Source organism: Amborella trichopoda, chromosome 8, assembly GCF_054954075.1.
Source record: "Amborella trichopoda isolate Santa Cruz 75 chromosome 8, AtrichopodaSantaCruz75HAP2 v2.0, whole genome shotgun sequence".
Lineage (NCBI taxonomy): Eukaryota > Viridiplantae > Streptophyta > Magnoliopsida > Amborellales > Amborellaceae > Amborella > Amborella trichopoda.
The window spans coordinates 7,258,927-7,285,460 of NC_142343.1; the positions used below are offsets into that span (position 1 = coordinate 7,258,927).

The window sequence follows — 26,534 nt, forward strand, 5'->3', positions numbered from 1 at the left end:
TAATTAATTCAAAAACTACTCCTAGTTACATTTTTTTTTTTGGGTAAGTCAGCGCCACATATAAACCCGTCAAACAATTGCCTAATATATCGTCAACCGTCCATTGCCCACAATAAACAGTTGGGAAGATTCTTTTACCCTTAAGCCAGTAAATTTATTTGACAACGTTCGAGCTTCGAACGACACCTCTTGTCGACATCTACAAGCCCAAGAGATGCCAGCAAACTTTCACAAAAACATTCTACAACAACAAACTGGTTGAAGCAACTCAAATTCAAATTATTGGGCAAGATTTAACACTTTTCTCTCTCGCTCTCTTTCTGGCCGATACTTGGTGGCTTAAGGGCATAACTTTTTGTGTTTCCATCACCCAATAATTTTTTAGCGTATTGGTTAGGTACCTAACATTTTGGTATTAGAGCAACCACTACGACCCAGGTTAAAATCCTAAAAAAATGCTACCTATGAAAAAGGTTACCTATAGAAAAGGCTACCTGAATAAAACCAGCCGCCATAGAGTAAGAGCCACCATAGAGTGAGAGCCGCTGAAGACATCGATCATAGGAAATGGCTACTTATGGAAAGGGCTACCCAAACAGAGTAAGAACCACCATAGAATGAGAGCCACCATAAACCACCATAAAGTGAGAACTGTCGATGACATTGACTACGGAGTGTGGTGATATATAACATCCTAGGTGATTTAAGGGTCTGACTTTCCGCATTTCCCTCTCCCAAGGTTTTTGGGACTTATTGGTTAGGTACCTAACAGCCAAGAGACCAAAGGTGTTAACTTACAAAAACTAATGCGCAATCTTTATCAAGAAGCAATTTCCCCTTTCGTTTTATGGGGGAGACCCTTCAAGACAGAAATTTATCAATCTCTAGAAACCAAAAGAGATGGGACCCCTCAAGCCGAGAGATAACAAACACTACCACAGGAGCATATCTTCCCCGTAGGTACCTGAAATATAACATCATAAGATTGAAGAAAAAGCATTCAGATGGTAATCTAGGTTTCTAATAACAAAATCTCTTTTTTCTTCGAAAGTACTCTTGATGATTCTAAAATGAATCTCAAAATTTCAGATTTAGAGGAACCTCGCAAGTAGATCTTTTGCCAAAAATACCAAGTGTATAATAATGTGCCCTGGCATGTACGATATGGTCGCTCCCTTAAAATCGACGCACACTCTTGTTATGACCACAAACATAACATGTGTTATCCCATAAAAAGCAAGACAGGATAGTCATGACACTGGTGTATGGTCATAAGGACATCCACCATTGAAGGCCAGACGGCACTGTAATGATATGGGTGCATTGTCATGTGGACATCCACGATCCGTTCCAAATGATGGGCAGGAGAGATGAACCATATCGGGCTGAATGTTCCATTACATGCCTATAGTTTAACTCTAACACCATTCATAAACTGGAAGAAGGGATGGTGATGATACCTATCAAACATACCATTTGTAATATACAATGTCATATTTTGTGACACCTACCAAAAAATAGATCTCTAAGATCAATAAGAAGACAGTAGAGAAAGCAAAAGATGACAGATTTTACCCTTTCAAAACATTCTCATTCCGCAATTTACAAAACCATGGCTCATAAACCATACTGATCCTATAACTTCCCTCAATACTTCAATCAACAAAACAAAAGTAAAGATACATGAAGACTATATCAGTTACCCAAAAGACACAGATCATATTGTGTATCTGATTTGATACTTCCGTAGCCACTCCTCGCCCTTCTCCATATAATCCTGCCTACTAAACACCTGCTCTGAAAAACTAGGCGAAGCAGCAATCATCGAGGCCCCATGCCAAGCATCCAAAAGAGGATCAGATGCCCTACAAACTCTAATGCTCGAACCAAATGGCCGGATTTTCTGAATTCCAGTGAGAATTCGTTCATTAATTCCTGGGAAAAGGCAGTTCCCTCCAGTTAATAGAACAGAGTTGCAAAGGTTTTCTCCATGTGATAATAATTCCGGCTTTAGCCTTCTCATTGAGATCCCAACCATTTCATCAAGGCCAGCTTGGTCGATTCCCACAATGTGGGGTTGGAAAAGGATTTCCGGGCACCTGAATCTCTCGATCCCAAGGGTAATACGGTAATCTTCAGCTGTTAGTGGCCGGAAATGAGGGGTTTCTGATCCATTTCCAGTCGCCGGAGGACTGGGTTCAACCAATGTTACAAAGGTAGGGTCTATTTCCTGTCATGGTCAAGTAACAGGTATTAATCATGCGAGCCAATTTTGAGGATGGGGAAGTGTACCAAACTCCAACAGTACTATGGCACATAGTAGTACAAAACTATATGCATGGTCCAATTCCACTAATGGATTGTTAAACAATGAGTAAACCTGCAGTGTTAAAATCAACTTCATGACACATCCATCCAATTAAATTTCCTAAACGACATGTAGGATTATATAATTAATTTACAAGATAAACAGAAAATCACTTAAGATTTATACGACTCTTTAGTCTCCTCAAATGCCCTAACATTTTTTGTCCTCTAATATAATCACCAAGCTTTCCAAGTTCAGTAAATAATTGGTTTTTTAATTTAGCGTCACAAATTAGCTGGAAGTTATGTAGAGAGAGATGCTTGAAAAGCTTTTATAGGACAAAAAAGAAAAAATAAAAACTTATCAGAATAGAAGTATGACATTCTATAGTCTTGTCATATTAAAAGCATGATCTCAAACCAAGATTCAAAGACACACAAAAGGTTTGGCAAGTTCATATGCCCTATATACTTATAAGTTTAAACTACATATTAGTGGGATTGCTAGTTACATCATATTTTGCAAAAGTACAGAGTTAAAACAGTGGTCAAACTTAGCAATCCCCAACTTATTTGTGAAATGATCATCTTTGGAGCTTTGCATTTCATAATTAGGAATGGAAATACATTTTCCGGCTATTGTAAGGATTTTTGACACCAGAATTGCACCTTCTAGCATGATCAAAGGTCTGCCTCACTTTGATTGTTTGAGGTTGAGGCCTTAAATAAATTGTACCAACTAAAATACTCATAATTTGGGTCCTAAAAAATGAGGTTTCTAAAATACTCCCAGACTGGGTTATAACCAAGGGAGTAAATGGACCATAGTTACCCGAATCGATTCAAAAACCGAATTGATTTAGGAATCAGAAGCGTGGAATCGCCGCCAGTTGGTCATGTTTACAGTATCGACGTCCATACAAGAAGAATCGTGGGGGACGAGAATCCTAATTTTAAGAATAGAGACTCGACCAAAATAGAATCGAGATCCCTGATGAAATTGAGTTCCTAGCCCTTTGGAATCAAGTTTCCAACCTAGTTGGAATTGACAAATAGGGAATCGAGATTCCTTCATTTATAGAATTGAGATTCTGATATATTTGGAATAAAGAGGAAACTGAGAAGGAAACAATCCACGTCTTAATGTCATTCATTGACCGACATACCATACATGCCCATTTACGCCTTAAATTATTTATATCTTGGAGTGGCAATCAATCCATTGGATCAATACAATGCATATTTAAATAATTAAGTAGACAACATGGACCACCACTTTGGTTTATATTGGTCATTTTCATGCCAAAAAAGATTCTATAAGTATTGGAATCAAGATTCCTAAAATAAAGAATTGAGATTTCAGACTTCACAGAAATGGGTTCAATGAAGATTCTTACTTGGAGTCGCCGAATCGGGGTTCCAAATCGGAATCGCGACCTTTGATGAGAGATTCGGGTAATTATGAAATGGACAGCATATGCTCCAGTGGGAGCTTAGAATATGTATATACATTCTATGAGAGATTCGGTTGCCATGTCTAGCAATCTGCCTGATCCTTTTGAAGGAAAAAAGATATAATTAACCTTTACGACTCAAGGAAAAGAACTAGACAAAAAGTAACTTTTATCAGCAATTAATTTTTATTTACATTTGTACTCCGTCATATTTGAACTCACTGCTACCCATATAGTCGTCCAACACTTCACCAAACTCATCCCTTTTCCCCATACTCTAACTTCCCACCAACAAGATCAATGGGGAGAGAGAGGCGACCCATCTATTAGTTTTTTTTGGGGAGGGGGTGGGAGAGAGGGGTGGCCCATCTACCCTTTCTTTTGCTGTGTAAGAGAGATACTGAGAGAGAGAGAGCAGCATCTACCCATTTACTATTACTATTATTTTTAAAACAAAACCGGCTAGGAGGTTTGGAACGCGTTGAAGGTTCTAAAAGGGCAACAGAAGGCTCAAAAGGACATGGATGGAAGTAGTGAGAAGAGATATAGTGACTTATGGTCTAGTAGAGGGTCTGGCCCTTAATAGAATGGAATGGCCGAATATGATTGGTATGGCCGACCTCAAATAGTTGGGATAAGGCAAGGATTACCTACATACATATAGGAAAAGTATTTCATGAGACCATTTATCTTTGGTACGAGATAGTCACAATTAATCTTGACCATTGAATGTGAAATTAGCTGAACGCATTTATTTCATTGACCAAGCTCAAACTTCAAAAGAAATTTTCTCGAACTTTGTGACACACCCATACTATCGGATGGTCACATCAGATAGTTGTAAGTAATCGTGACCTCCTCGTATCAAAAGTAAATGATCTTGTTCCTTCCTTGACTGAACTGGCTCCACTGACTCCCTCTCTGCCTTGGTGCGTGATTGGCTGGCCAAAACTTGCTTGACTTGCGGGCTTGCTTTGCTTGCTAGCTTCTACTTGGTCTCTTTTCTAACAAGGATCCACGCTTTTCCTGTCTAACAACTGGACTTGGTCAACTTAGCCTTCTGTTCCAACTCGGGCGATTCCATTTAATCTTCCAACAAGGGGAGAAAAGGCCAAGGGCGAGATGGTTCTCACTCGTTTTTAAAGAGTAAGATGACAAACCCAAACTCATAGAGAGCCAAACTAGAAACTTATATACTTATCTATGAAGAGAAGAAACCATAGATACCGAAATCTCTCCATCGACCTCGTGTTTCTAGTTCCAAAACCCGATTCCGTGTTTCCGTTAAGGAATCCCCACAAAAACCGTTTTTCGAAACCAAAAAAACTAGATTCCTTAATTTCGAAATCTCAATTCGACACATCTTAGACACCATTTTTTGGAATCAATGAAAGTCGATTCTGAATTTCGGAATCTCGATTCAATACATCTTTAGAAACCATTTATCAGAACCAAGGAAGCTCGATTCCTTAATTTCAGAATCTCAATCCAACACATCTTTAGAACCTTGAACCCATTAATTGTGGGTAGACGTTTCCAAATATATCGAATCTGAATTCCAGCGAGATTTAAATCTTGATTCCATGTCAATTGGAGTAGAAATCTTCCTTCGAATGCTTCTAGTAGTTGCAGGGTTTCATTATTTTACTTGTGCCACCCTAGACGACATTTACTTTAAATTTAAAATAATTGGTAAATACAAAACATACAATTAAAAGTAAAACCATGGCGTAGACAAAATCCTATTTTGTATTTATAGTAATGAAGTTTAAATCACAATTTATAGTAATAAGAGACATCCAATATAGATTCTAAAGTTGATGAGGCTCAAGATGTGCTTGTGGCTTCCTTCTCCATAAAAATGAAATCTTGATTCCCGGTAGGGATCGTCAAAAGCATTCCACAGTCCATGTTATTGTAAATCTTGATCTCAAACTGGCATGGATCTCTGATCCATGTACTTCATAAACTTGATTCCAAATATGTTAGAATCACGATTCGAAACAACAACATATCTATGTTCCACAAATGTCAGAAACTCAATTCCAAAGACGTCAGAAACTCGATTCCGTCTATTAAGGAATCTTGACTCCTGGGGTGTCGATTCTAGGGGGATGGGAATCTCGATTCCAAGGAGGACGGAATCTCGATTCCATATGTGGAAGAAACTTGGATCTATTTTGATCGAAACATGATTCTCAAAAACTAGGAATCTCGTTCCCCATGATTCCTATTGTACGGACAACGATTCCTAAGACATGAATCTTCTAGCTAGCCATGATTCAGCGATTCCGGTTCCTAAAACGATTCAAGTTCCCAAGCGTTTCCAACAACTATGGAAAAAACCCAACTTTATTAGATAGTATACTGTAAATTTTTTCTTGTTATTTTCTATGTAAACTTTATTATGTGAAATAATGTCTTATTGTTAAACTTAAATTAACAATGTGAATTTGAATTTTGAACATATTTTTATTTTTATCACTAAAAGGTTTAATTTTTAGAATTCATATTATCATATAAAGCATATGACCTTTGGTGGTGGCACTGGTTTTAAAGCAAGAGGTCATGAGTTTAACTCTTGTTGAACATTTTTTGCCTTTATAAGCTAGGACACTCAATTTTATAGTGTCTAAACAAAAGTTTTTGGGATCATGAGTGAATTAGGAGTGCGATGGGGATTAGAAGGGGGGAATCGAAGCTAGAAGATCCCTATGGTTGGGAGCATTATCCGTACAATGCATAGGTGTTAGGGATCGAGATCTCTAAATTCTAGGGATCTCAATTCCAACCCTTTGGGGATATCGATCCTGACCTTTTGGGATCTCAATCCCTACCTTTTAGGGATCTAACACCGAAGCTTAAAGAGGACATATCGTCTAGGACTATACATACTCTTTAAATTCGTGATCTCTTTGTTTGTAGTCAGCAAGCAATGCAAATATATTAAGAGTATTAGTTGCATTGCCAGCTGGCACGAATATCATAATTTTGGTGGTTATCCGGATCGAGATCCCTAATAGTAGGGTTTGAGATTTGAGTTCCCAAAATTTTAAAATCATGATTCTTCAAAGATCCCTTTAGGGGGATCGAGTTCCTGAAATTTTAAAATCGGGATCCTTCAAAGTTCTAAATATTTCTATGGCGGCAGGCAATTCCAACACTGCCCATACGAGTGTCCCCTCATTTCTATGAGTGTGCATCATGTCAAAAAGGTGAAACTTGTCAATAAATGAAACTTGGACAACTTTGAAGTGTCTTGGTAACATAGGTCAGTATGTATTGAAGTGTCGACATGCGACAACAGCCCCAACCTAGGATGTTGGTGTAAAAGGTTGGGCCCACAAGGAGATTTGCAGGGATACGAGTTATTCTCCAACCACCAAATGGTGGGAATGGACAATTAATGTATTGTTGGAGTATCACAGATCATAGTCCATTAGGAGGCCGTGGTACTCTTCCACCATAAAGAAATTTTTGGGTTTCATAACATATTGGCAAGGAACCCATTACCGATTTAGAGGGGGGGACAGAATATTTATTAGTTCTAGAAACAAGGCTGAAAGGGGAAAACAAAAGGTAGATTTTGAAATGAAAGAAAGCCAAGTTTTGGTTATTATAATATAGAATATATCCAAATCCCATTTGATCTCAGGTCAAATCTGGAAAGCTTTAAGCCATTATGCATGCAGAGTACAGGAGCCCACAGTGATTTTGTTTCAATATCTGATCCAAATAAATGGATCACATTTAAAGGTGTTGACTGGAAGGAGTGTCTGGTAGTTACTTTGACATATAGAAAGTTGAGAGGAATTTACTAATTTACTCGGGTTCTCCTTGATTGAAGGGTATGCCCATATCAAGAGCATCTCAAATTAAAAATGAAGACAAAATATCATGTTTAGCTTAATACACATCCCGTTTGGAAAAGGAGGTCAAGGTTTCGAACCCTTTATGTTTCTCCCAAGCAAACAAACAAGCTGACCCACCCTTCTTTTTCCAACAAAAAATTTGATACTGTTCAAAACTTTCAAAGGCCATACCAAAAGTTGTTCAGTAAATGTCATTCCTAAGCACTTGAAACCTCAGAAAAAGATTAAAGAAACCATTTTCCACATTTCGAAAAAGGATAATTAAAACTATATTGTATTACATTAATATTAGAGATCATCATCATCCGAGCCTTATCCCAACTATTTGGGGTCAGCTATACAAATATTGTTTCTCCATTCAGCTCTATCAAAGGTCCCCTACCCTCCGCCAGACAATAAGTCACTATATCTCTTCTCACTACTTACATCCATGTCGTTTTGAGCCTTCCCTTGCTCTTTTATAGCCTTCCACTCGGATTAAATTACTCATCCTAAATGGTGTTGTTCTAGGTCGATGTTGCATATGGCCAGACCACCTATGTCTAGTTTCCTTCGTCTTACCACCTTATGGAGCTACCCCTAAGTTCCCTCAGATGTGTTCACTCTGAATTCTATCATTTTTTTTCCTGTCACTCATCCATCTCAACATTTTCATGCCTGCGACACTCATTCTATAGATATTTTGATTCTTGACCACCCAGCATTCTGTCTGATAAAGCATGGTTGGTCTTACAACCGTCATACAAAACTTCCCCTTCAGTTTCATTTGTATGTGACGATCACATAAAACTCCAAAAGCACATCTCCACTTTGTCCACCTAGCTCTAATTTTATGCATGACATCTTCCTCAATTTCTCAATTCTCATGGATTATCGACCTAAGATATTGAAAATAATATCTTTTAGGTGCGTCTTGACCATCAATCTTAATTAATTCCTTGTTTCAACTCCTATTATTACTCAATGAGTAAATGTGCATTCCATATATTCTTAGTCTAGCTAATATTAAAGCCTTGAGATTCTAAAACATCCCTCCAATAACTTTGTGTTGATCCATCAATTGTATCATCAATCAAAGCTATGTCATCCACAAAAAACAAACCTCACGGTAGCTCATCTTGTAGACACTTAATTAACTCGTCTATAACCAAAGAAAGAGATATGGGCTCAAAACTGACCACTGATATAGGCCTACTATCATTGAAAATTTACTTCTCTCTGGTAGTTGTCCTCACACTAGTTGATGCTACCTTGTACATAACCCTCACCATCTTAATATATCATCTAGAGACTTCACTCTTTTCCAACACCTACCAAATTAATTCTCTAGGTACCCTATTGTGAGCTTTCTTTAAATAAATAAAGACAACATGGAGTTCTTTTCTCTTCTCCCAAAACTTCTCAAACAATTGCGTAAGTAATAAAATAGCCTCAAGGGTTGACCTCCTTAGCATAAATCCGAACTAATTTTCGGATATACTCGTTTCATGTCTTAGTCGTTGCTCAATTACTCTCTCCTACAGTCTCATAGTGTGACTCATTAGTCTCTCCCATGCACTTTCAAACCTCTATTGGTATACCATATGGTCTTAAAGTCTTTTCTATCTTCATCTTTCTCAAAGCTTCTTTCATTTCAGATATCCTAATCCTACGAATATTTATGACATCCAACCTTAATCATAGATATCCTTTAAAACCCAAAAAAATTATAGAATTAAAATAAAGAGTGAATGTACTTCGTAGTCCAATGGACTACGGTATGTGGTACTCCAAGGTTATATCCACCATCCATTCCCATAGCCAGATGGTTGGAGAATAACTAGAATGCACCCACTGGGACATTCACCAGAATAAATTAATCTCCAACCATCGATCGTTAGGGACATGGGGCATTCATAGCTTGAAACACCATATCCATGGTCTACTGGACTAAAGACTTCAGGAAATATAGGACCACAGCCCAAGGTAAAAACATGAATACCTGAAGCTTTGCAGTGACCCTAGCCAGTTCAGCTTCATCTTCATTGGGTCCCTCATCATTGTCATCATTATCCCTGCTCATCAATTTGTAGAGTTGCCAATCCTCATCCTTGATTCCAAAGGTGTCCTCACCCTTTCCTCGATCAAAGGCAGCAGTTGTTAAAAGGCGCATCCTTTCCTTTTGTGCAGCATTGAGTCTCTCACCTCTGCCAACATTCCCAGACAAAACTGGGGTTCCGTTCCCACGAGTACCATTTGTCTTCAACTTCTTCCGCTGCTCCACTCTCTGAGCAAGTTCTCTCTGTTTAGCTCTCAGCTGCTCCAGATAAAGCTCTGGATTCTCCCTGTTAATAGACAAAGCATGGGGTGAGTGCTAGGGAAATTTCATCAAACAACTAAAATATGCCTGATCAATGCAATAAAAGAATCTTTCCAATATTTCAACACTACAAAAAATAAACAACAATTTGGAATACAGGCTGTCGTATCAATAAACAGCTGAAATGGCAAATATACATGAGCTCTATAGAAATATTATCTACAGGGAGTGTGTAGTATGATTCATATGGCCATGATATATCACCTTCACATCCATGGATTGGACAGTGGAGGGAGAGAGGGCTGAGAGCCCATCAAACATGTCAGCAATTTTTTTGTATATCTACTGTCCTTCCACCACTGTCCAACCCTAAAACTGGATGATGATCACCCTTGTGACCACGGTGTTATCAGATGGTGTTATCAGGCATATGGATCACACTCTACTTTTATATGTGCCTTTCAAAAAAGAGAAGAAAAGACGACTATACAGTTTTTCAAGAACAAGATGAACATTAGATTTAGAGAGCCCAAGAATAACATACAAACGCTTCTCCTCATCTTGTTGATTCTGCCTTTCTCTTTCCAATTCTTCCTCCTGCTTTTTCTGTTTCGCTCTCAGCTTACCCTCAGACGTTGTCTTGATGAATATCTGTCTCTTCTTCTGCTTTAACTGCAAAACAGAACACCCAGAATCAGTATGATATTGATGCACAAAAATTTGTAGCCAGAAATACTGCAATAGCAAAGAATAAAAAAATTATGTGCAACAAGTGAAAGGGAAGACCCAGTATGTGATTGACTAAGATTAGCCAAATATTTAAGCAACATTGAATAAGGATTATAAGCAACCAGAGAATATTAATGACGAAGCATCACATCCTGAAAATTCACATAAATAGTAAGCAAGTCACTATTGTTTGCAAAAAGTTAGGAGGAATCCACCTGCTCTGGAGTCAACATGTGGTCCGGTATATTAATGAGGGGATACTTCTCACTAGATGGGGACTCAGTTTTCTCCTCAACTTCAACCGGCTCACCCTTGGCTTTTCTTAAAGATTGTGTAACCCTTGCCACAGCAGACTCTATTTCTTGCTTAGAGACATAGCCTGTTTCTGACAAGAAAAATGGGATCTCATGGTCCTCAACATTTTCCAGCTGTTGCAGAAGAAATTCCAGTCCTTGCAGTTCATTTTCGAACTCAGTTATTCTTGAAGACCTCTTAGCAGCAGCCATTTCACGTAGTCGTTGGCCTTGCTTTTCCTTAATTGCTGCCTTTCTTGCCAGCTCTTCTTCAGATGGCTCCTCTTCTACCGGAGGAGGTCTATAAGGAAGCTGCCAATATCTGACTTTCTCGTCAGTTTCTTTGGCCCCTTTCTGCCATGCAAAGAGGGTCCCATGTGAGAAATTCTTGTGAGAGAAATAAGAAAATGAAACATTCAAGCAATAATATATACACAAACAACAACTAAAAATCCCTTTGGAGACATCCAAGAGAATAGCACTCAGCAATATTACCATCAAAACCTTTGTTATATTGCTGCATTATTGGGAGAGTTCTACCAACTTAATAGCACAAAGGTAACAGCATAGGATTGGGAGAAGCAGATATGAAGCAAACATGCCTTACAGTATATCAGCAAATTTATTCACTGGAAACTGTTGTCATGAACAAGTCATGACCTTCATGACACATCAATTAAGCCAGAGAAGGACCTTCAGATGACTATAACACTAGATTAGGCATCAATTGAAGCTCTAAGGTTGGTTGTCACTTGGTTCCATTCTTCCAATACCTTCATAAGGACTGCAGTTTTATGCTGCCTCTTTTGTTACAAGCAGTGGTTTACTGCGTTCATGTACATTTATGATATGCAACTTATAGATATAAACAAATGAGATATTGAAATGTTAAAAAAACATGATGGTAAAGAACACAAATCTAAGTTTTCAATGCATCGTCTAGCATGTCATGGAATGGTTTGAGAGAGAATCTCATCCATCATATAACTTTACCTTTCATGTAAACTACCTCTTCATCTGGTTTAACAGATCCAGTGAGTTTGCAAGCAAAAGAGAAAAGGGGATCCAAATGATTGCCTCTCTTTTTTTCTTTTTCTTTTTTGGTTTAGGTGTGGCAGAGCCAATGTGTGTGTGATGGGGGTTGAGGGTGTGGATGGGGCAGGAGGGAAAGGATGCTTAAGCAGATAGTCAAACTCCAGACCACCATAGTACTCCAGCATAATGCCCTAAACAAGACTACCAAGTGAAAAGGCTGGACTCCATGATTTGGAAATCAGTAATGACAAAACAAATCAATTCCAGGTGCTAGATATTCAGCATATGATATATAATGAGAAGAAGCATATCTCCTTCATGGACTCTTCTTGTACTCCGTAAATAACTAGGTATTAGTTAGTTATGAACTAGTAAATGGTATTTATAAACTTGAAGATAGGTTATTTCTAGCACTTCAATGTTCTAATGATCCTCGTATAGCTTAAAAACAAAAGGTTGTGAGAAAGAAGGGAATACTTCCACCACATGGATTTTGTTTTCATCTATTGTGATCCCCATTTGCAGTATATCATAGCCTAAAGACAAAAACACTGGCATATTGAGAAACACAATACATCAATTAAATGCATGTGCACATACACATAAAACATATATAAGAGAAAACCAGAGTTCATTTTTTTTGTGGAAAGTGATAAATTCTATCAACCTGGAACAACTGGGATTCTGAGGCATAGTCCAGAGCAATATAGCAGTGCTCCATCTTCAGGTGTTCAACTTTTTCCCATGCAAAGCTGGACCTATAAATGCACGCAATTGACAGTAAACCCATCTGCATGATTTAACCTGATAACAGAATAACAGAAAGAAAGCAATAGTAGCATGCTTACACATGATAAGGGTACTGTAGGGAAAGAAGCTGTTTCATATAGTCAGTGACATGGTATCCACCAATATTGGTTCTGCAACTTGCTTCGAAAACAGGTTCACCATGTAAAATCTGTACATGGATGATAGTCATGAGGATAGGGAATATATAACAAGGAACATCACAGTGAACAATAAAAAATATGACATAAAAAATCGTTTCAAATGTTGTCGTAGGTTTTAAAATAGCTTAAAATTCAAACCACGAAATTAGATCCATGAATAACAATACATAGAAAATGAAACCAAAGAAATGTTTATCCATGTCGGTCATAATTGTTCAGGGGTGTATTTGTAATTTTGTATACTGCTGCAACTTACTCTTCGATTTGTAGTTCATGTTTACTATAAAGGACAAATATGTAATTTCCATTTATATCTGTACCCTTATCTAACGTTCAATTAATTAGAGTTAGAAACAATATGATTATACAACTTTGAGTGCCATCCCTCACTCATGAGTCAAATCACTCTTCTCTTGGCTCCTCTCCATCTCTACCTGAACTACAACTTGTTTTTCTCTCTCAAGTATTCAAGGCGATATTTAACATCGTATCAGATAATAGTTCAACCATTAACGTGAACCATTTTCAAAGGGAACAAAATCTCTCTATTAACTCTTTTCTTTGTCAGTCATTATTATACAACCCATGTTATGGTCAATATTGGCGAGTGAAACCCTATTTCTGTCCCCTTAACTTGAAATTCTAGATCTAATTCTTTGTCGTAACCATACATCTATTCTCCCTAGTTATCAATTGATCTCATTATAGCCATGGTGTCAAATCCTAGGCATAAAACCCTAGATCTCTCTTATCCCTAAATCTCTTCTTCCCTCTAGATCTTTTCTTTACACAAAATTTGTTATTTTGACATGAACAATAAAACTTAGTTGCTGTTGAAATTTGAACAATAAATTCTTTCTTTCAAAACAAAACCTTATTTCCATTCTCTTCTTACTCATTTGATTGCATGGAATCTTCTAGTCTCCTTAAAACTTTCTTCCAATTTTAATGTATGGAAAGAAGTTAGGATTCCTTTCATCATAAATGATTGATTGATCACATTGATGCATGGTGCAAGGCACCACCATAGTTCATCACCAAAGAGGAAGTGAGTATAGAAGGAAAGAGAAAAAGGTTGTAACCCTTAACCCTGAATATATGATAGGTTTGTCAAGGATCAAGGATTAATTAAGTAGATTAATTTTAAATTGTCAGAAGATATATTGGTGGAAGTGTTTGATATAGACACTACTGAAAAATTGCCAAAAGAATCACAAAACTCAAGCCTAGCAGCCATCAGGCTAGTCTAATGCAGTTGAGGCAGGAACTTTTTGAGTTACAAAGAAGAAGATAATCCATATCTGAGTACCTGGCCAAAATCAAAGGAATATGTGATCAGCTTGCTATATTCAACATCCCTTTTGTGGTAGTGATGAAGTGTGCATTGCTGTGAAGGGTTTTGGAGATCAAAATGAGACTTTTGTTACTAATGTTATCTCAAGACCATCATATGCTAAATTTGTAGAATTGCATCCTCTACCTCTTCAGCATGACGCCATGTTCCCTAATAAATTGCAGCATAGCGATCAAGTCCAAATTCTTAGATGTTTTATTTATCAACAATAACTATTCATCTCCTAGGAATGGTTTTCGTGGAGGTAGAGGTAGAGGAAGAAATGATAGAGGAGACCTGGTTGTCATAGTAGAGGTAGATTTTTCAGAAACACTGTTGGGTGTGGCATCCTATCTGCACCTAACAATGATACAAATGGGAGTTCTAATCATGCGAATAGTGGGATAATGTGTCAGATATGTGGAAGGCGTAAACACTTGGCTGCTAATTGTTATAATGGATATGATGGAAACTCAGGTCCACGATATGGAAGGAACCAGCATACAGCTCTAAATATATTTGTTGATAAGGCTGTGCGTCATGAAAGTGGAGCTCATACTGTTGGAGGACAGCTGGCTGCATTGAATAATATACGGAGAATCTCGCCATTACATCTCCATCTGAAGCTGCATGGCCACGGATCATTAACAGTGGAGCAGCCAACCATTTGACAGGAAATTCAAGAATGTTCTCTTCCCTTGTCCCGTACTCAGATAGTGGGTCTATATATAACTGGGGAGGGTCCTCTCACCAGATTACACAACTTAGGAATGTCACCATTCAGTCTTCTAAAGGTTCTATACATCCCAAAAATGTTTTCCTTGTCCCTAATTTTAAACATAATTTTATTTACGCATCACAGTTGGCTAGAGAAAATCATGTCTTCTTTGTATTTACTCCCGATTGTGTTTTACTGAAAGACTGGCTAACAGGGCCCACATTCACTAGCGGTTCTTGGCATCGAAGTTGTACAGTTGACGATGTCGAAGAAGTTGAAAACCCAAGTCATGTCTTGTCGTGTTAACAAGGATGCCAATGTGGTGGCATCATAGATTGGGTCACCGTAATATGGAGTCTCTACATAAGTTGTGTAACCAAGGGCTTCTTTCCTCGAATATTGATCATCCCAGTGAGTTTATTTGTCGTGGTTGCCGACTAAGAAAACATGTCAAGTTGTCATTTGTTCATATTTCTTAATCATAAAAGAGCTTCTTCTCCCTTTGAGTCCATCCATTTTGATGTATAAGGTCCAGCTCCAACCGCATCTCCTTCCAATTTCCGTTACCATGATATGTGCCGATGACCTCTCTAATTAAGTAGTGCATGTTTTGGATATTTTCCCTACGTAAACAATTTTTTCATTTACGGTCGATATCTTTTGGATCCTTTCTTGAACGCTATGGAAAAAAAAGTTTGTACATCAGTTGGAAGTCTATTTATCAAGAAGGTAGCTGTATGGAAAGCTTCACTCCATAAAAACTTTGGAACTCCAGTAGAAAATATCAGTGGTAATCCAACTTCATTTATTTGTGTACGTTTCCTTTCTGCCACTGTTTTTTCTTGTGGAGTATAAGGACAAGAAATTTATTGCTCCATCCCATTGTCCCACAGGTAATTTTTAAACATTTGAGATGAGTACTCTCCCCCTCGGTCACTATGGAAGTACAAAATTTGCTGGTGGAAGTGCTTTCAGCAAACTACTTGAAATGCCTAGATGTCTTAAATGCATGAGATTTTTTATTAAGAAAGAAATTCATGTAAAAAATTGATCCAATGGCAGAAAATATGTATTTTTATGGGATACTCAAATGATCATAAAGGCTATAGATCTTGCTGTCCTCGAACAAATGGAACTTTTATTTCTAGGCATGTAACGTTTAGCGAGTTGAAAATATTTACTCCAAAGAATTATTTTGCAGATGAAAGTCCATAGCCAAAGGAAAGAGACAAACACAAGAATGACATTGAACTAGTCTTCATAAGTTGACATCAGACGGAGAAATTTGTTGAAGACGATGTTGGGAAAGATGGAGATGATGAAGACATTGTTCCTTGTAATCCAAGGAAAGATTTTATGTCGTTCTTTGAGGATGACCAGCAAAGGGACCAAGGTAGGGGCTCAACACAAACGGTCCACATGAAGTCATTGTGTACAAAAGTAGAGCTAAGACAGGGCAGCAAGTAAGCACATCAGAAAGACAAGCAAAGAACACATAAACCAGCCCATAGATCATCTAAATCAGACCATGTTAAAACACTCTAGTTGATGCAAATGTTGAGGCCACATCAATGAGGAGGTCGGCTCACATTAAATTTTTTATTGAAATATGGATAAGCTATGAGGTTGCAGTCATGAATATCAAGTATTCTTGAGCAACATCCTTAAGATCAAAGAGTTATCAACATACTTGAGGCAACAAAGAATAAGAGGTGGATTGAAGCTACACAAGAAGTCAGGCCATGCATGTCAATAATATATGGGAGATTGTTAAAAGACCAGAAGATAAAAACATGGTAGGTTACAAATGGGTGTATAAGGTGAAATATAAATCAGATGGAAGTATGGAGAGATTCAAGGCAAAGTTGGTAGATAAATGATTTAATCAACAAGGACTTGATTATGAAGAAACCTGCATTCTAGTTGTTAAGATTGTGACACTATAGCCTTGGCCTATGATTGGCCACTCTTCTAGCTGGGTGTAACGGATGCAACATTCTTCATGAGGAGTTAAGAGAGGATGTTTATATGGAGCAACCACCGGGATTTAGTGAAGCGTATTCAAAAGAGTATGTATGTAAATTGAATTGTACAATTCATGGATTGAAGAAAGCATGAAGAACGTGGTTTCAAAGAGGACTTTTAAGAGAGCAACAGTTGACCATGTCCTATTCCTCCAATGAAGTAACACAGGTATTGTAGTTGGTTATATGTGTTGATTGCCGATGTGAAGAGATTTTCTTAATGATAAAATCCAAATGAACGATTTGGGAGAACTAAGGCATTTTCTAAGCATAGAAGTAGATCAGTTGCCTCAAAAGAACCTTGCCTCAGATTTGTTATAAAATAATTAATATGATGAATTATAAGCCTTTAGGAACACCTGTTGCTATGAATTAAGACTGAGCAAGGATGAAGGAGAATTGTTAAGAGAACCAGAGTACATGAGTATTTAACACTAACACGAATAGACATATCATATGCGGTGAATCAGAGTTCAATTTATTTATCTACCCACTTCACCTCAATGTACGCCTTATGAGACTGATCAGATACATTAAAGGAACAATGAGCCATGGCATAGTCCATCCAAAAATGAAGTGAAGAATTGGAAAATTGCATCAATAATATTCAGATGTTGATTGGGATGCTGATCTAAATTCAAGAACGTTAGTCTCCAAAGTTTGCTTTTATCTTGGGATAAACTTGATATCATAACGAAGTAAGAAACAGAAGACTGTGGCCAGGTCATATCAGGCGATAGGAAGTATTGTTATCGGGGATGTCATGGATCTGCAATTTGATGAATATTGGGCACAAAAATTCAAAGATCCAGTGTTTTGAATACCAAGAGTGCCTTAGCCTTGGGCAGCAAATCCAACGTTTCATGATAGCTCTAGACATATTCCAGTTGATTATCACTTCATGCGGGAAAGGATTGAAGCCAAAGAAATTGAAGCAAGGTTCATGGGCACGGAAGACCAAATAGTAGACATATTTACAAAACGGAAAGTATACAAAGAGACCATTTACTTTTAACACAAGGACAGCACAATCGCTCTTGTCCGTCAGATTTCAAATCGGGTGGTCTCGAGTGTCATTGACTAGACTCAACGTGAGCTGTGGTTAGTGGTGAAATGCGACTCGAACCCAGAGCTAGTTGGTTCTCCTTGAAATGCGTTGATCAGTAAGATTTTGAATGCTTTGGTTATGTAAGAAGTCATATTACAATTTGGTTGATGTCAAATGAAACGAGTTTTCTTCATTCATTCATTGAATGATACATTCAATTTACTCTACTAATAGAAGAAGAAGAACACATACAGTTGAACATAGTAAAATAAGAAATTGAAAGATTTCATTGAAATTGTTCATTTGGAAATTCCCCGAAAAGCTAATCATATGTTCTTCTCTCCATCAGAACAATAGGGCCATTATGCTCATTACTAAGTTTATTTGTACCCTTATCTAACCCTCAATTAATTAGGGCTGGAAACACCATAAATGTACATCTTTCAGTGCCGCCCATCACTTGTGAAGGGAATTGATGCAGGAAGAAAATGTCGAAAATTGAAGCCACCCTTTTTTTGAACCTTAAACAAGTACAATAAAAAACAATTTTCAAGAAAGCGGATAAAGCCGCCTAGCGGCCAAAGATCTGGGCCGCCTAGGCGCCAAGGTAGCCGTCAAAGCGGGCACCCAAACACAAAGGCGGCCTGCATTCAGGGGAGAGGCAAATCCTTGCGGATTGTTGGACCCCCACACCTCCCCCCTTTTTATTGTATATAAAATTGGTATTTTTTTATTTAATAAGTAAGTTTTGTATATAATATATTGTTCAAAAGTCAAAAGTACAGATTAAACATGAACATACACTACTTTAGACTGTAAATGAAATAGTTAAAACTCAAAAGCAATATTAAAAGATAACAGCAACTCGAGATATCCATTAAATCTCGTAAGTCTCAAGTCACAATCATAAAAAAATATTTACATCCAACCATCAAAGCCATAAACTACAAAAAGTAGCCTTCACCACCCCACAAATATGATGAACTCAATTATGAGATTAAGTTTCTCATCACTAGCAACATGAGGTCGACGTCCAGCATCTAATGCACCTGGTAATGATGCCAAGCCATCATCATCTGAGTCATCCTCCTCCTCCACATAAAAACCTTCTTCCCTTGTCTCCTCTGAGTTTGCATCCTCCTCCTCCAAGATCGTCATCCCCATCTTCATCTGCACCTTCTTCCCCTTCCCCTTCCCCTTTCCCTTTTCCTGGGCCACTTCCTTCCCCTTTCTCTGTGTTTGGGATCTAGTAGCTCTCATAGGGCTCGATGCCAAACCAGCCGCCTTTTGCACTTGGGTACATGTCAAGCTCTCTCCCTCAAATACATGCTCATCCCCGGCATCATGCTCGACTAAGCATTCGCTTGTTAGATCTAAATCTTTCACAAGTATGGGATCTTCAATTTGACACCACTCTAAATGGTGCTCCTTCAAGCTTTGATTGTACTGAACAAAAGCAAGGTCGTTCAGTCTCTTTTGCTCGAGTCTATTTTTCTTCTTCACATATACTTATTTTATAGTATATCGTTGCCCTATTACAATTCTTTACTTAACAAAAAAGTATCGAGAAAGTTAATGTTTCAAATTGATAGGAGATGAGTGTAAATAGAATATTCACCATCTCGAATGTGCTGAAGTTGCACTCGCAGCTGAACGATGTACAAGTCAAGTTCAAAATCCCTTGTGCCATCCTTTGCAAGTTGGGGGCAGTTGGCCCATGGTTGGCCCACCAAGAGGCTATGATACATTTAAAAATAAAAATAGGCAGAGTACATATATCTGAGTAAATTTAGAATTTAAAGAAGTAAAGTCAAGTTAAATTTAAATGACAAATACATCTTCAACTTACATGGATATATCTTCTTCCTTGCCTTGCTGCGATGTGCGTCCCAAGTGTCCCCATAGACACTTTGTCTTGACATTTGAGTCGAGGTGCAATGTCACTTTGCACTTGTTAAATGCTTCCATGATATAATCCCTTCTCTCTATCTCAGGATCAGAATTGAAATAGGCAGGGTTGAGTAAATACTATGCTAGGTGTAGGGGTCTCTCTGGCTGTATATCCCACTTGTCATCTAAAATTTTCAAGATGGAACCATATCTTTTTTCATCTTGCTTCAAGTTCTGCTGGATTTCTTCTCTTGAAACCTCCATTGCTATGAAAATATACCCCATTGCTGGTTCTTTTTCACTATCAATAAGGCTAAGTACTTTCACAAGTGGCTCAAAAATATGAAAGACTGAACCCCATTCAAAAACCTGGGTGCCATAACAATGTCATAGAGCTTTTTCCCCTTTGCTGACATAGAGCCCCTTCCATGCTTAAAATATAAATATGGTTCAAAGCTTGTCTCTTTGCTTATTCAAAGAATCCAAAGACAAGAATGAAGCGGCAAACTTGGTGACCCCCAGCCTCACAAAGTCAATCTCATTTATAAACTTCCTCATAATGCCAAAACATGGGTGTGGCTGTAAATAAAAACTCTAATAGCTATGGTTTTGACTTTTTTCTAATATCTCATGCACTGCTTTCTTTGTCGCAATTTTTCAAGAATGATTGTTATATAATGAGCCACGCAAGGCATCCAGAAAATGTGTGCCTCAAAATCTCCAACAATCTACCAGCTGCCAGATTGGCCATAGCCATATCTATGATGACCTGCACAACATGTGCATCCCCCACCTCTGCAATGCACTGATTCACAACATTATATATGAAAACGACATCATGAATATTATTGGATGAATCAATGGACATCAAAAAAATAGTTCCCATGGGGCAATTAACTAATTTATCATAACAGTCACCCCACAACTACCCTGAGAATCCTTGTGGGTCATCAGGTTGTGTTACTTCCACCTCTTTTAACAAAGGTCCTTTAAGCTCATAAGGTGTAGGGTCGCTATATCCTATGCCAAACTACCCCACTACCTCAAACATAGATAGAAACTCCTCAAACTAGCAGTATTAAATGTTGTACCCAACTTGAAAGGACCATCAAGCCACATACTAATTCACCCTTTCTCTATCTTGCTTATCCAACTGGCTCTCTAAACTACTATGTGCCAGCTCCTTTTCGCGAACCCCCACCTTGGGATTGGGAGGCTGAAAGAATGTATCAATAGCCCCCCTTCTTCAACATCTCTTATGCCAATGGTACTTGGTCTACATATAGAGGTTTCTCCCTCTGCATCTTCATCTATTCCATGGATATTTACAGAGGACTTGATGTCTTAATATCCCTTCCTGACTTGTTCTTTCTTCCTTTGAGCCCCTTCTAAATGATCCAACATCTCTTTCCTAACCTCAGGAGGGACTTGAGTATATGGTGCTACGTCCCCTCTTATGCTGGCCAAATATTTATTCAATCTATCAATGCCAACATTATACTCCTTAATGCAAAACTTGCAAGCTACTTTATTCTTCACATCAGCGTTGGGACATTATCCATATTTCCAACCCAGATCACATTGTTTACTTGAACCCAAGGAAGACATTTCACCTACAACCCTTAGCTATCAAGTATCAACTTATCACCTAAGCCTAAAAATTACACAAAAACTACAAAGTCAAACTTGAAAACATTTACAAGAAGTGAAAATTGTAAATACATACAAAAAAGCAAGATTAACTTACAACTACTAGTCTAAATATTTGAAATTTCAAATTTGTCATCCACAAAAAATTAAAAAATGAGCATCTAAAAAATTACAAATAGGAAATGAAGTAAAACAAATTGTTACATTGACCTTTTAATATTTTGTGTTCTTAACAATCTATGGAAGAAGCAAGCATGATCAAAGAAAAAAAATATACATAGGTAAAACTTACACATCAAAATTGTAAAGATATAACACAAAATCGAAAAAACATATCTTTTTTTGATGTTGTAAAAAATCGAAAAAACTTATTACTCATGCAATTGTTTAATAAGCAATTGTTAAACTCATAAAAAAAAATTTATGGGGATAAAAGTTATGGTTTATGAATCATAGAAGTAAATTCATGTATAAAATTTAAAAATAAATAAAAATAAATAAATAATAATAAATAATATATATATATATATATATATATATATATATATATAAATGGATGATGCTACTTAACAGGAAGATATGAGCCCAATGGCCCAGATTGAATCTGGGCTGATCTGACGATCACGGATGCCTGATCGTGTTTGAATTTTAATTTTTTTCTACAAATCCAAATCACTTGAAATTTTTAGGTGTATGTTCATCAAAAATAGGTGAATCTTTGAAAAATATTTTACATGAAAAAAATTGACCAAAATACCGCCGTAAAGTTTTGGGGGTATTTTGGCCAATTTGTTTTTTGCGGATTATTTTTTTTATATTTTTATTAGGTGCTTCTTGATGAGAAGAACACACGCCTAAAATTTCAAGTGACTTAGATTTATAGAAAAAAATTAAAATTCAAACACAAAATGAGGTCATGACCTTCAGATCAGCCCAGATTCAATCTGGGCCATTGGGCTCATATCTTCATGTTAGCCCTTGGGCTAACAAAAAGATTTTCCATATATATATATATATATATATATATATATATATATATATATATTCATTTGGTTTGGGGGCAATAGACTTTTTCCAATTGAATTGCTTTCCCAAATACCCAAACGAAATATCAAAATAGCGAAATTATCAAAATAGTTTTTTTTGACGAATAATAATCCAAATAGTCGATAACATATCAAATATATATCATAAAGTATCAAAAAGAAAATACAAAAAGCAAAGAATACATAACCTAATAAAAACTATTGAAATATACTAACCTACTTAAAATAGAATCGATAACGGCGAAAACCGAAACGTTTCGGTTCCCAAATCTCCTCTTTTACAAATTACAACCACTATAAGCCTCAAAAAGAACGGGGATGAATATCCTTTAATTTCATGAGCATTCAAAGAGGTTGAAAAAAATTTCAATGTCTATAAAATCTTTAAATCTTGTTTTTTTAATGTTTTTCTCACTCTAAACTTCACTAAAAACGTTTTTGGAGGCAAGAATGGCCCCCAAAACCTTTTTTCCCCCCTTTTTAGGGGGAAATGATGAATTTACCCAATGGCCCAAGGGCAGTTTCCGCCCTCAGTCTCGATAGGTCGAGGCAGGGCCTAGGCGCATGCCATTTATGCCGCCTAGGCGGGTGCCTTGAACGCTTAGGCGGGTGCCTAGAACGCATAAGCGAGTGCCTTGAATGCTTAGGCGGGTACCTATAACACTTAGGCGGGTGCCTTAAACGCTTAGCGGGCGCCTAGATGCACCCACCTACAGCATACCACCTAGTCCACGCTTAGGCGATTTGGAAAAATGGCCACCTAAGGGGCAAGGCGTCCAAATTTTCATTCATTGATCAACAATAATAGAGAAGGAACAACAATAATAGAGAAGGAACATGGCTGTAAATCAAGCCAAGAGAAGAACTTTCTTCTTTCATAAAATAAAAATTAATTCCCATAACATATATCTCCCAAAATGTGACATCCAACCTTTCATAAGCCTATGAAACCCTAATTAACTTGAAACTCTAAAATACCCCTAAACAAAACTAAAATTCCAAAAATTCCTTATGAACAGTAATGCGTGAACAATACCTATGAACAATGCCCATGAATTCTACCATGAATAGTACTCGTGGTTAGTAAATAAATAAAATATAAAAAACCCTAAAATCCCAAAAAACCTTAAAAACTTTAAAAATAAATCCTAAAGCTAAAATCAAAATATACATCCTTTAAAATTGAATAAAAATAAAAAATAACAATAATTGTCCCTCCATCATTCTCTCCTAGTTTGAGAAAACGCGTCCTCGAGTTTTGAAGTGTGCTAAGATGAATTTAGCGTCAAAACCACCTTATTCAACCTTCTTCTTCTTTGTCGGCTTAAATATTAATCGCAATAAAAATAACTCTTCTAGAAATGGATCCTAATATGTATATTGAAGAATCGATGAAAATTTATCAAATTCGGTTATTCTTGAGCTCCTATTGAAAATCGTGTAGGAAACTTCAAACCCAATTTTCTGTACTTTAGAGGATTTCTCGACATCTATCTCATTACTCTCTAAAATCAAAGCCACAATTTACAGATTTTGAGTCAACCACGCTTCCATTGCACTACTCTGATTCCAATGCCCTAAATCTCCTAAATGCTCCCCCTCTTCAATATCTTTAAGATCTTCATCTTTTTCTCTATCAAAAATCGGTTTGACAATGAAATCTTGAACATTATCATAGATTGGATCTCTTACAAGATCTTGTTAATAATCTAAGTACTTATCAAAAATTTGTGGCAGATCCCAATCTATAGCATGAGGCGCGCAATGCGAAGCGTGTGCATAGAACGGGTGGTTGAAGGCAGCTTCATCATTTTGCTCCAACTATGAGCCGGACTCTGATTTGCACCATTCTCCATAAAAACCCTCTTTATTTGGATTTATCCCCATAAATTCCTCTTCGTTTAGGGCATGGTATTGCTGGCGCTACTTGCACAGCAATAGCTCTGTAACTCTCTCCGTCAAGTTGTTGATTTCCTTGTGCAGTTGGATTAGATCGGTATCCCTACGGTTAAGACCACCACAACAAGTCATCACAATCTCCAGCAATCCTCGAATCATGCTCTGATACCACTTAGTGTAAAAAGAAAATGTGGGAAATGGTATCCACCTTTTTTCTGAACCTTGAACAAGTAAAATCAGCAATAATAGAGAAAGAACGTGGCTGTAAATCGAGCCAAAAAGAACTTTCTTCATTTATAAAATAAAATTCATTCACATAATATATATCTCCCAAAATATAGCATCCAACCTTTTATAAGCCTATGGAACCCTAATTAACTTGAAACCCAAGCAAACAATTAAGACCCCATTTCAAAAAACAATTAAAACTCTAAAATACCCTTAACGATACTAAAATTCCAAAAACACTCATGTGAACAGTAATGCTTGAACAGTACCCCATTAGCCATGAATAGCACTTGTGAATGCTAAATAAAGAAAATATAAAAAACCCTAGAATGCCAAAAAAAACTTAAAAACTCTAAAAAGAATACGCTAAAATCAAAATATACATTCTTTAAAATTGAATAAAAATAAATATTAACAATAATTTTACCTTCCATCAGGAATGGGGTCACGTCACTCTTCCCTTTGCTTCCTCTCCATCCATCTCTATCTATACTACAACTCGTTCTTCTTTCTTAAGTATTCAAGGTGATAGTTTAACAATCCATGTGTATAACAAGTGTCACACTCGGTGTTGTAAGCCAAGAAGAACGTATTTTAGATAATGACTTTCTTCGAATTGCACAATAAATGCTTAAAACTATGTTTTCTAACATAAATAAATACATAACACGGCTTGTAGTAAACCAAAATTAGTATATGCTTACAGGTATGACATGGCTCGTTGTGAATCCTGAACACACAACTAGACCGTCATTGTCACAAATTCCAAGTTTCTGATTGTGCTTGTAGCTAAATGCAGCATCCACACCATAAGCTGAAATCCGGATGTATTAATAATTGTGTCAAGAAAGTTCAAAGAAAGAATATAAGGATAAACTCAGCTTAATGGAAAAAGAGAAAGCATAATAAATTAAAACAAAAAACAATTAAACGGCAACTAGTGTTGGAGCCAGTACTTAAAAACCTCGCTTGGGTAACCAAACCATACACCTGCCGGGTCCAAGTCAGCCCTGACGACTCACTAAGTCAGCACGGGCAACTTAGGGATTTTTTATTTTTAAGTAAAAAATAGAGGACAAATGCAAAAAGTAAGGAAAGAAATATATAAACATGAACTATAAAAAAAATTATTTCAAATTTCAGTCATTTCATCTAATATAACCTTTCAAGCAAAATCAAAATAAAAAAATTAAAATTAAAAAACATTTGGAAAGAAAATCATGTGAAAAATAGTGAAAAAAAAACCCCAGAATCAATATCAGATATTTTTGTTTTGATTCAAAAAATTTTGCTAGAGCTTTTGTAGATTTGTATCTTAGGAACATTTCGGGACAAATTTGAACAAATTTGTTGAAACACGGAATGAGAAATTGATAATTTTTTATTTCAAGAAATAACCAAAAATTTGAACTATAGTTCTCTTCAAACAAGGGCTTAGATCCAACAAATTAAGATAGGGATCTTCCAAAGAGCTCCCATACCAACATTTTGGATCAAATTTACGACGATTTGATTGACGAATGAGAGAGAGATCACAAGAAAGACCAATTAGGCTCTAGGGATCAAAAATAGTGAGTGTTTCCTTCTTGAAAAAAACTTCTCCAAAATGCGATTTTTATCAAAATATGATTTTTTTTGGGGCTAAGACAGATCAATTTGGGTCCAAATTGGTCATAATGGATGTTGGATGAACTATTGGTTCAACAAAAACAAAGAAAAAAAAGAAAAAAAAACATTATACCTGTTTTTCCACCTGAAA

At 36.9% G+C, this 26,534-nt stretch overlaps 2 protein-coding genes across 6 annotated transcripts in view; both read right to left on the reverse strand.

The window, feature by feature from the left end:
- Positions 1 to 1,550: 1,550 nt before the first annotated feature.
- The window catches only part of ARP5 (actin-related protein 5), a 41,326-nt gene continuing 16,342 nt past the window's right edge, over positions 1,551 to 26,534 (reverse strand). For 4 of the 5 annotated variants that reach the window (XM_020668350.2, XM_006846199.4, XM_088874459.1 and 1 more), the window contains 7 exons: positions 25,480 to 25,589; positions 12,838 to 12,947; positions 12,657 to 12,747; positions 10,877 to 11,308; positions 10,477 to 10,604; positions 9,615 to 9,957; positions 1,551 to 2,230 (listed from right to left, as the gene is read on the reverse strand). In XM_020668350.2, the coding sequence (XP_020524009.1) occupies positions 1,718 to 2,230; positions 9,615 to 9,957; positions 10,477 to 10,604; positions 10,877 to 11,308; positions 12,657 to 12,747; positions 12,838 to 12,947; positions 25,480 to 25,589 (1,727 nt within the window). In that variant the 3' untranslated portion in view covers positions 1,551 to 1,717. Of the gene's footprint in view, positions 2,231 to 9,614; positions 9,958 to 10,476; positions 10,605 to 10,876; positions 11,309 to 12,656; positions 12,748 to 12,837; positions 12,948 to 25,202; positions 25,590 to 26,534 lie in introns of all 5 variants that reach the window. The other variant, XM_088874460.1, reaches the window with a different exon arrangement.
- On the reverse strand, positions 18,913 to 20,766 carry LOC148780754 (uncharacterized). The gene is made up of 3 exons (XM_088874461.1): positions 19,912 to 20,766; positions 19,681 to 19,799; positions 18,913 to 19,508 (listed from the first exon to the last, which is right to left on the reverse strand). Exons 1-3 carry the CDS (start codon positions 19,982 to 19,984, stop codon positions 19,023 to 19,025), a joined length of 678 nt encoding a protein of 225 aa, XP_088730587.1. The 5' UTR covers positions 19,985 to 20,766; the 3' UTR covers positions 18,913 to 19,022.

Bases quoted from the DNA above. Each gene is read 5' to 3' on its own strand.
- LOC148780754 (XM_088874461.1), bottom strand. From the start codon at position 19,984: ATGTCAAGACAAAGTGTCTATGGGGACACTTGGGACGCACATCGCAGC. The intron at 19,800-19,911 runs GTAAGTTGAAGA...AATGTATCATAG, and splicing joins AAGGAAGAAGATATATCCAT to CCTCTTGGTGGGCCAACCAT. The intron at 19,509-19,680 runs GTGAATATTCTA...GCTTTTGTTCAG, and splicing joins ACTTCAGCACATTCGAGATG to TACAATCAAAGCTTGAAGGA.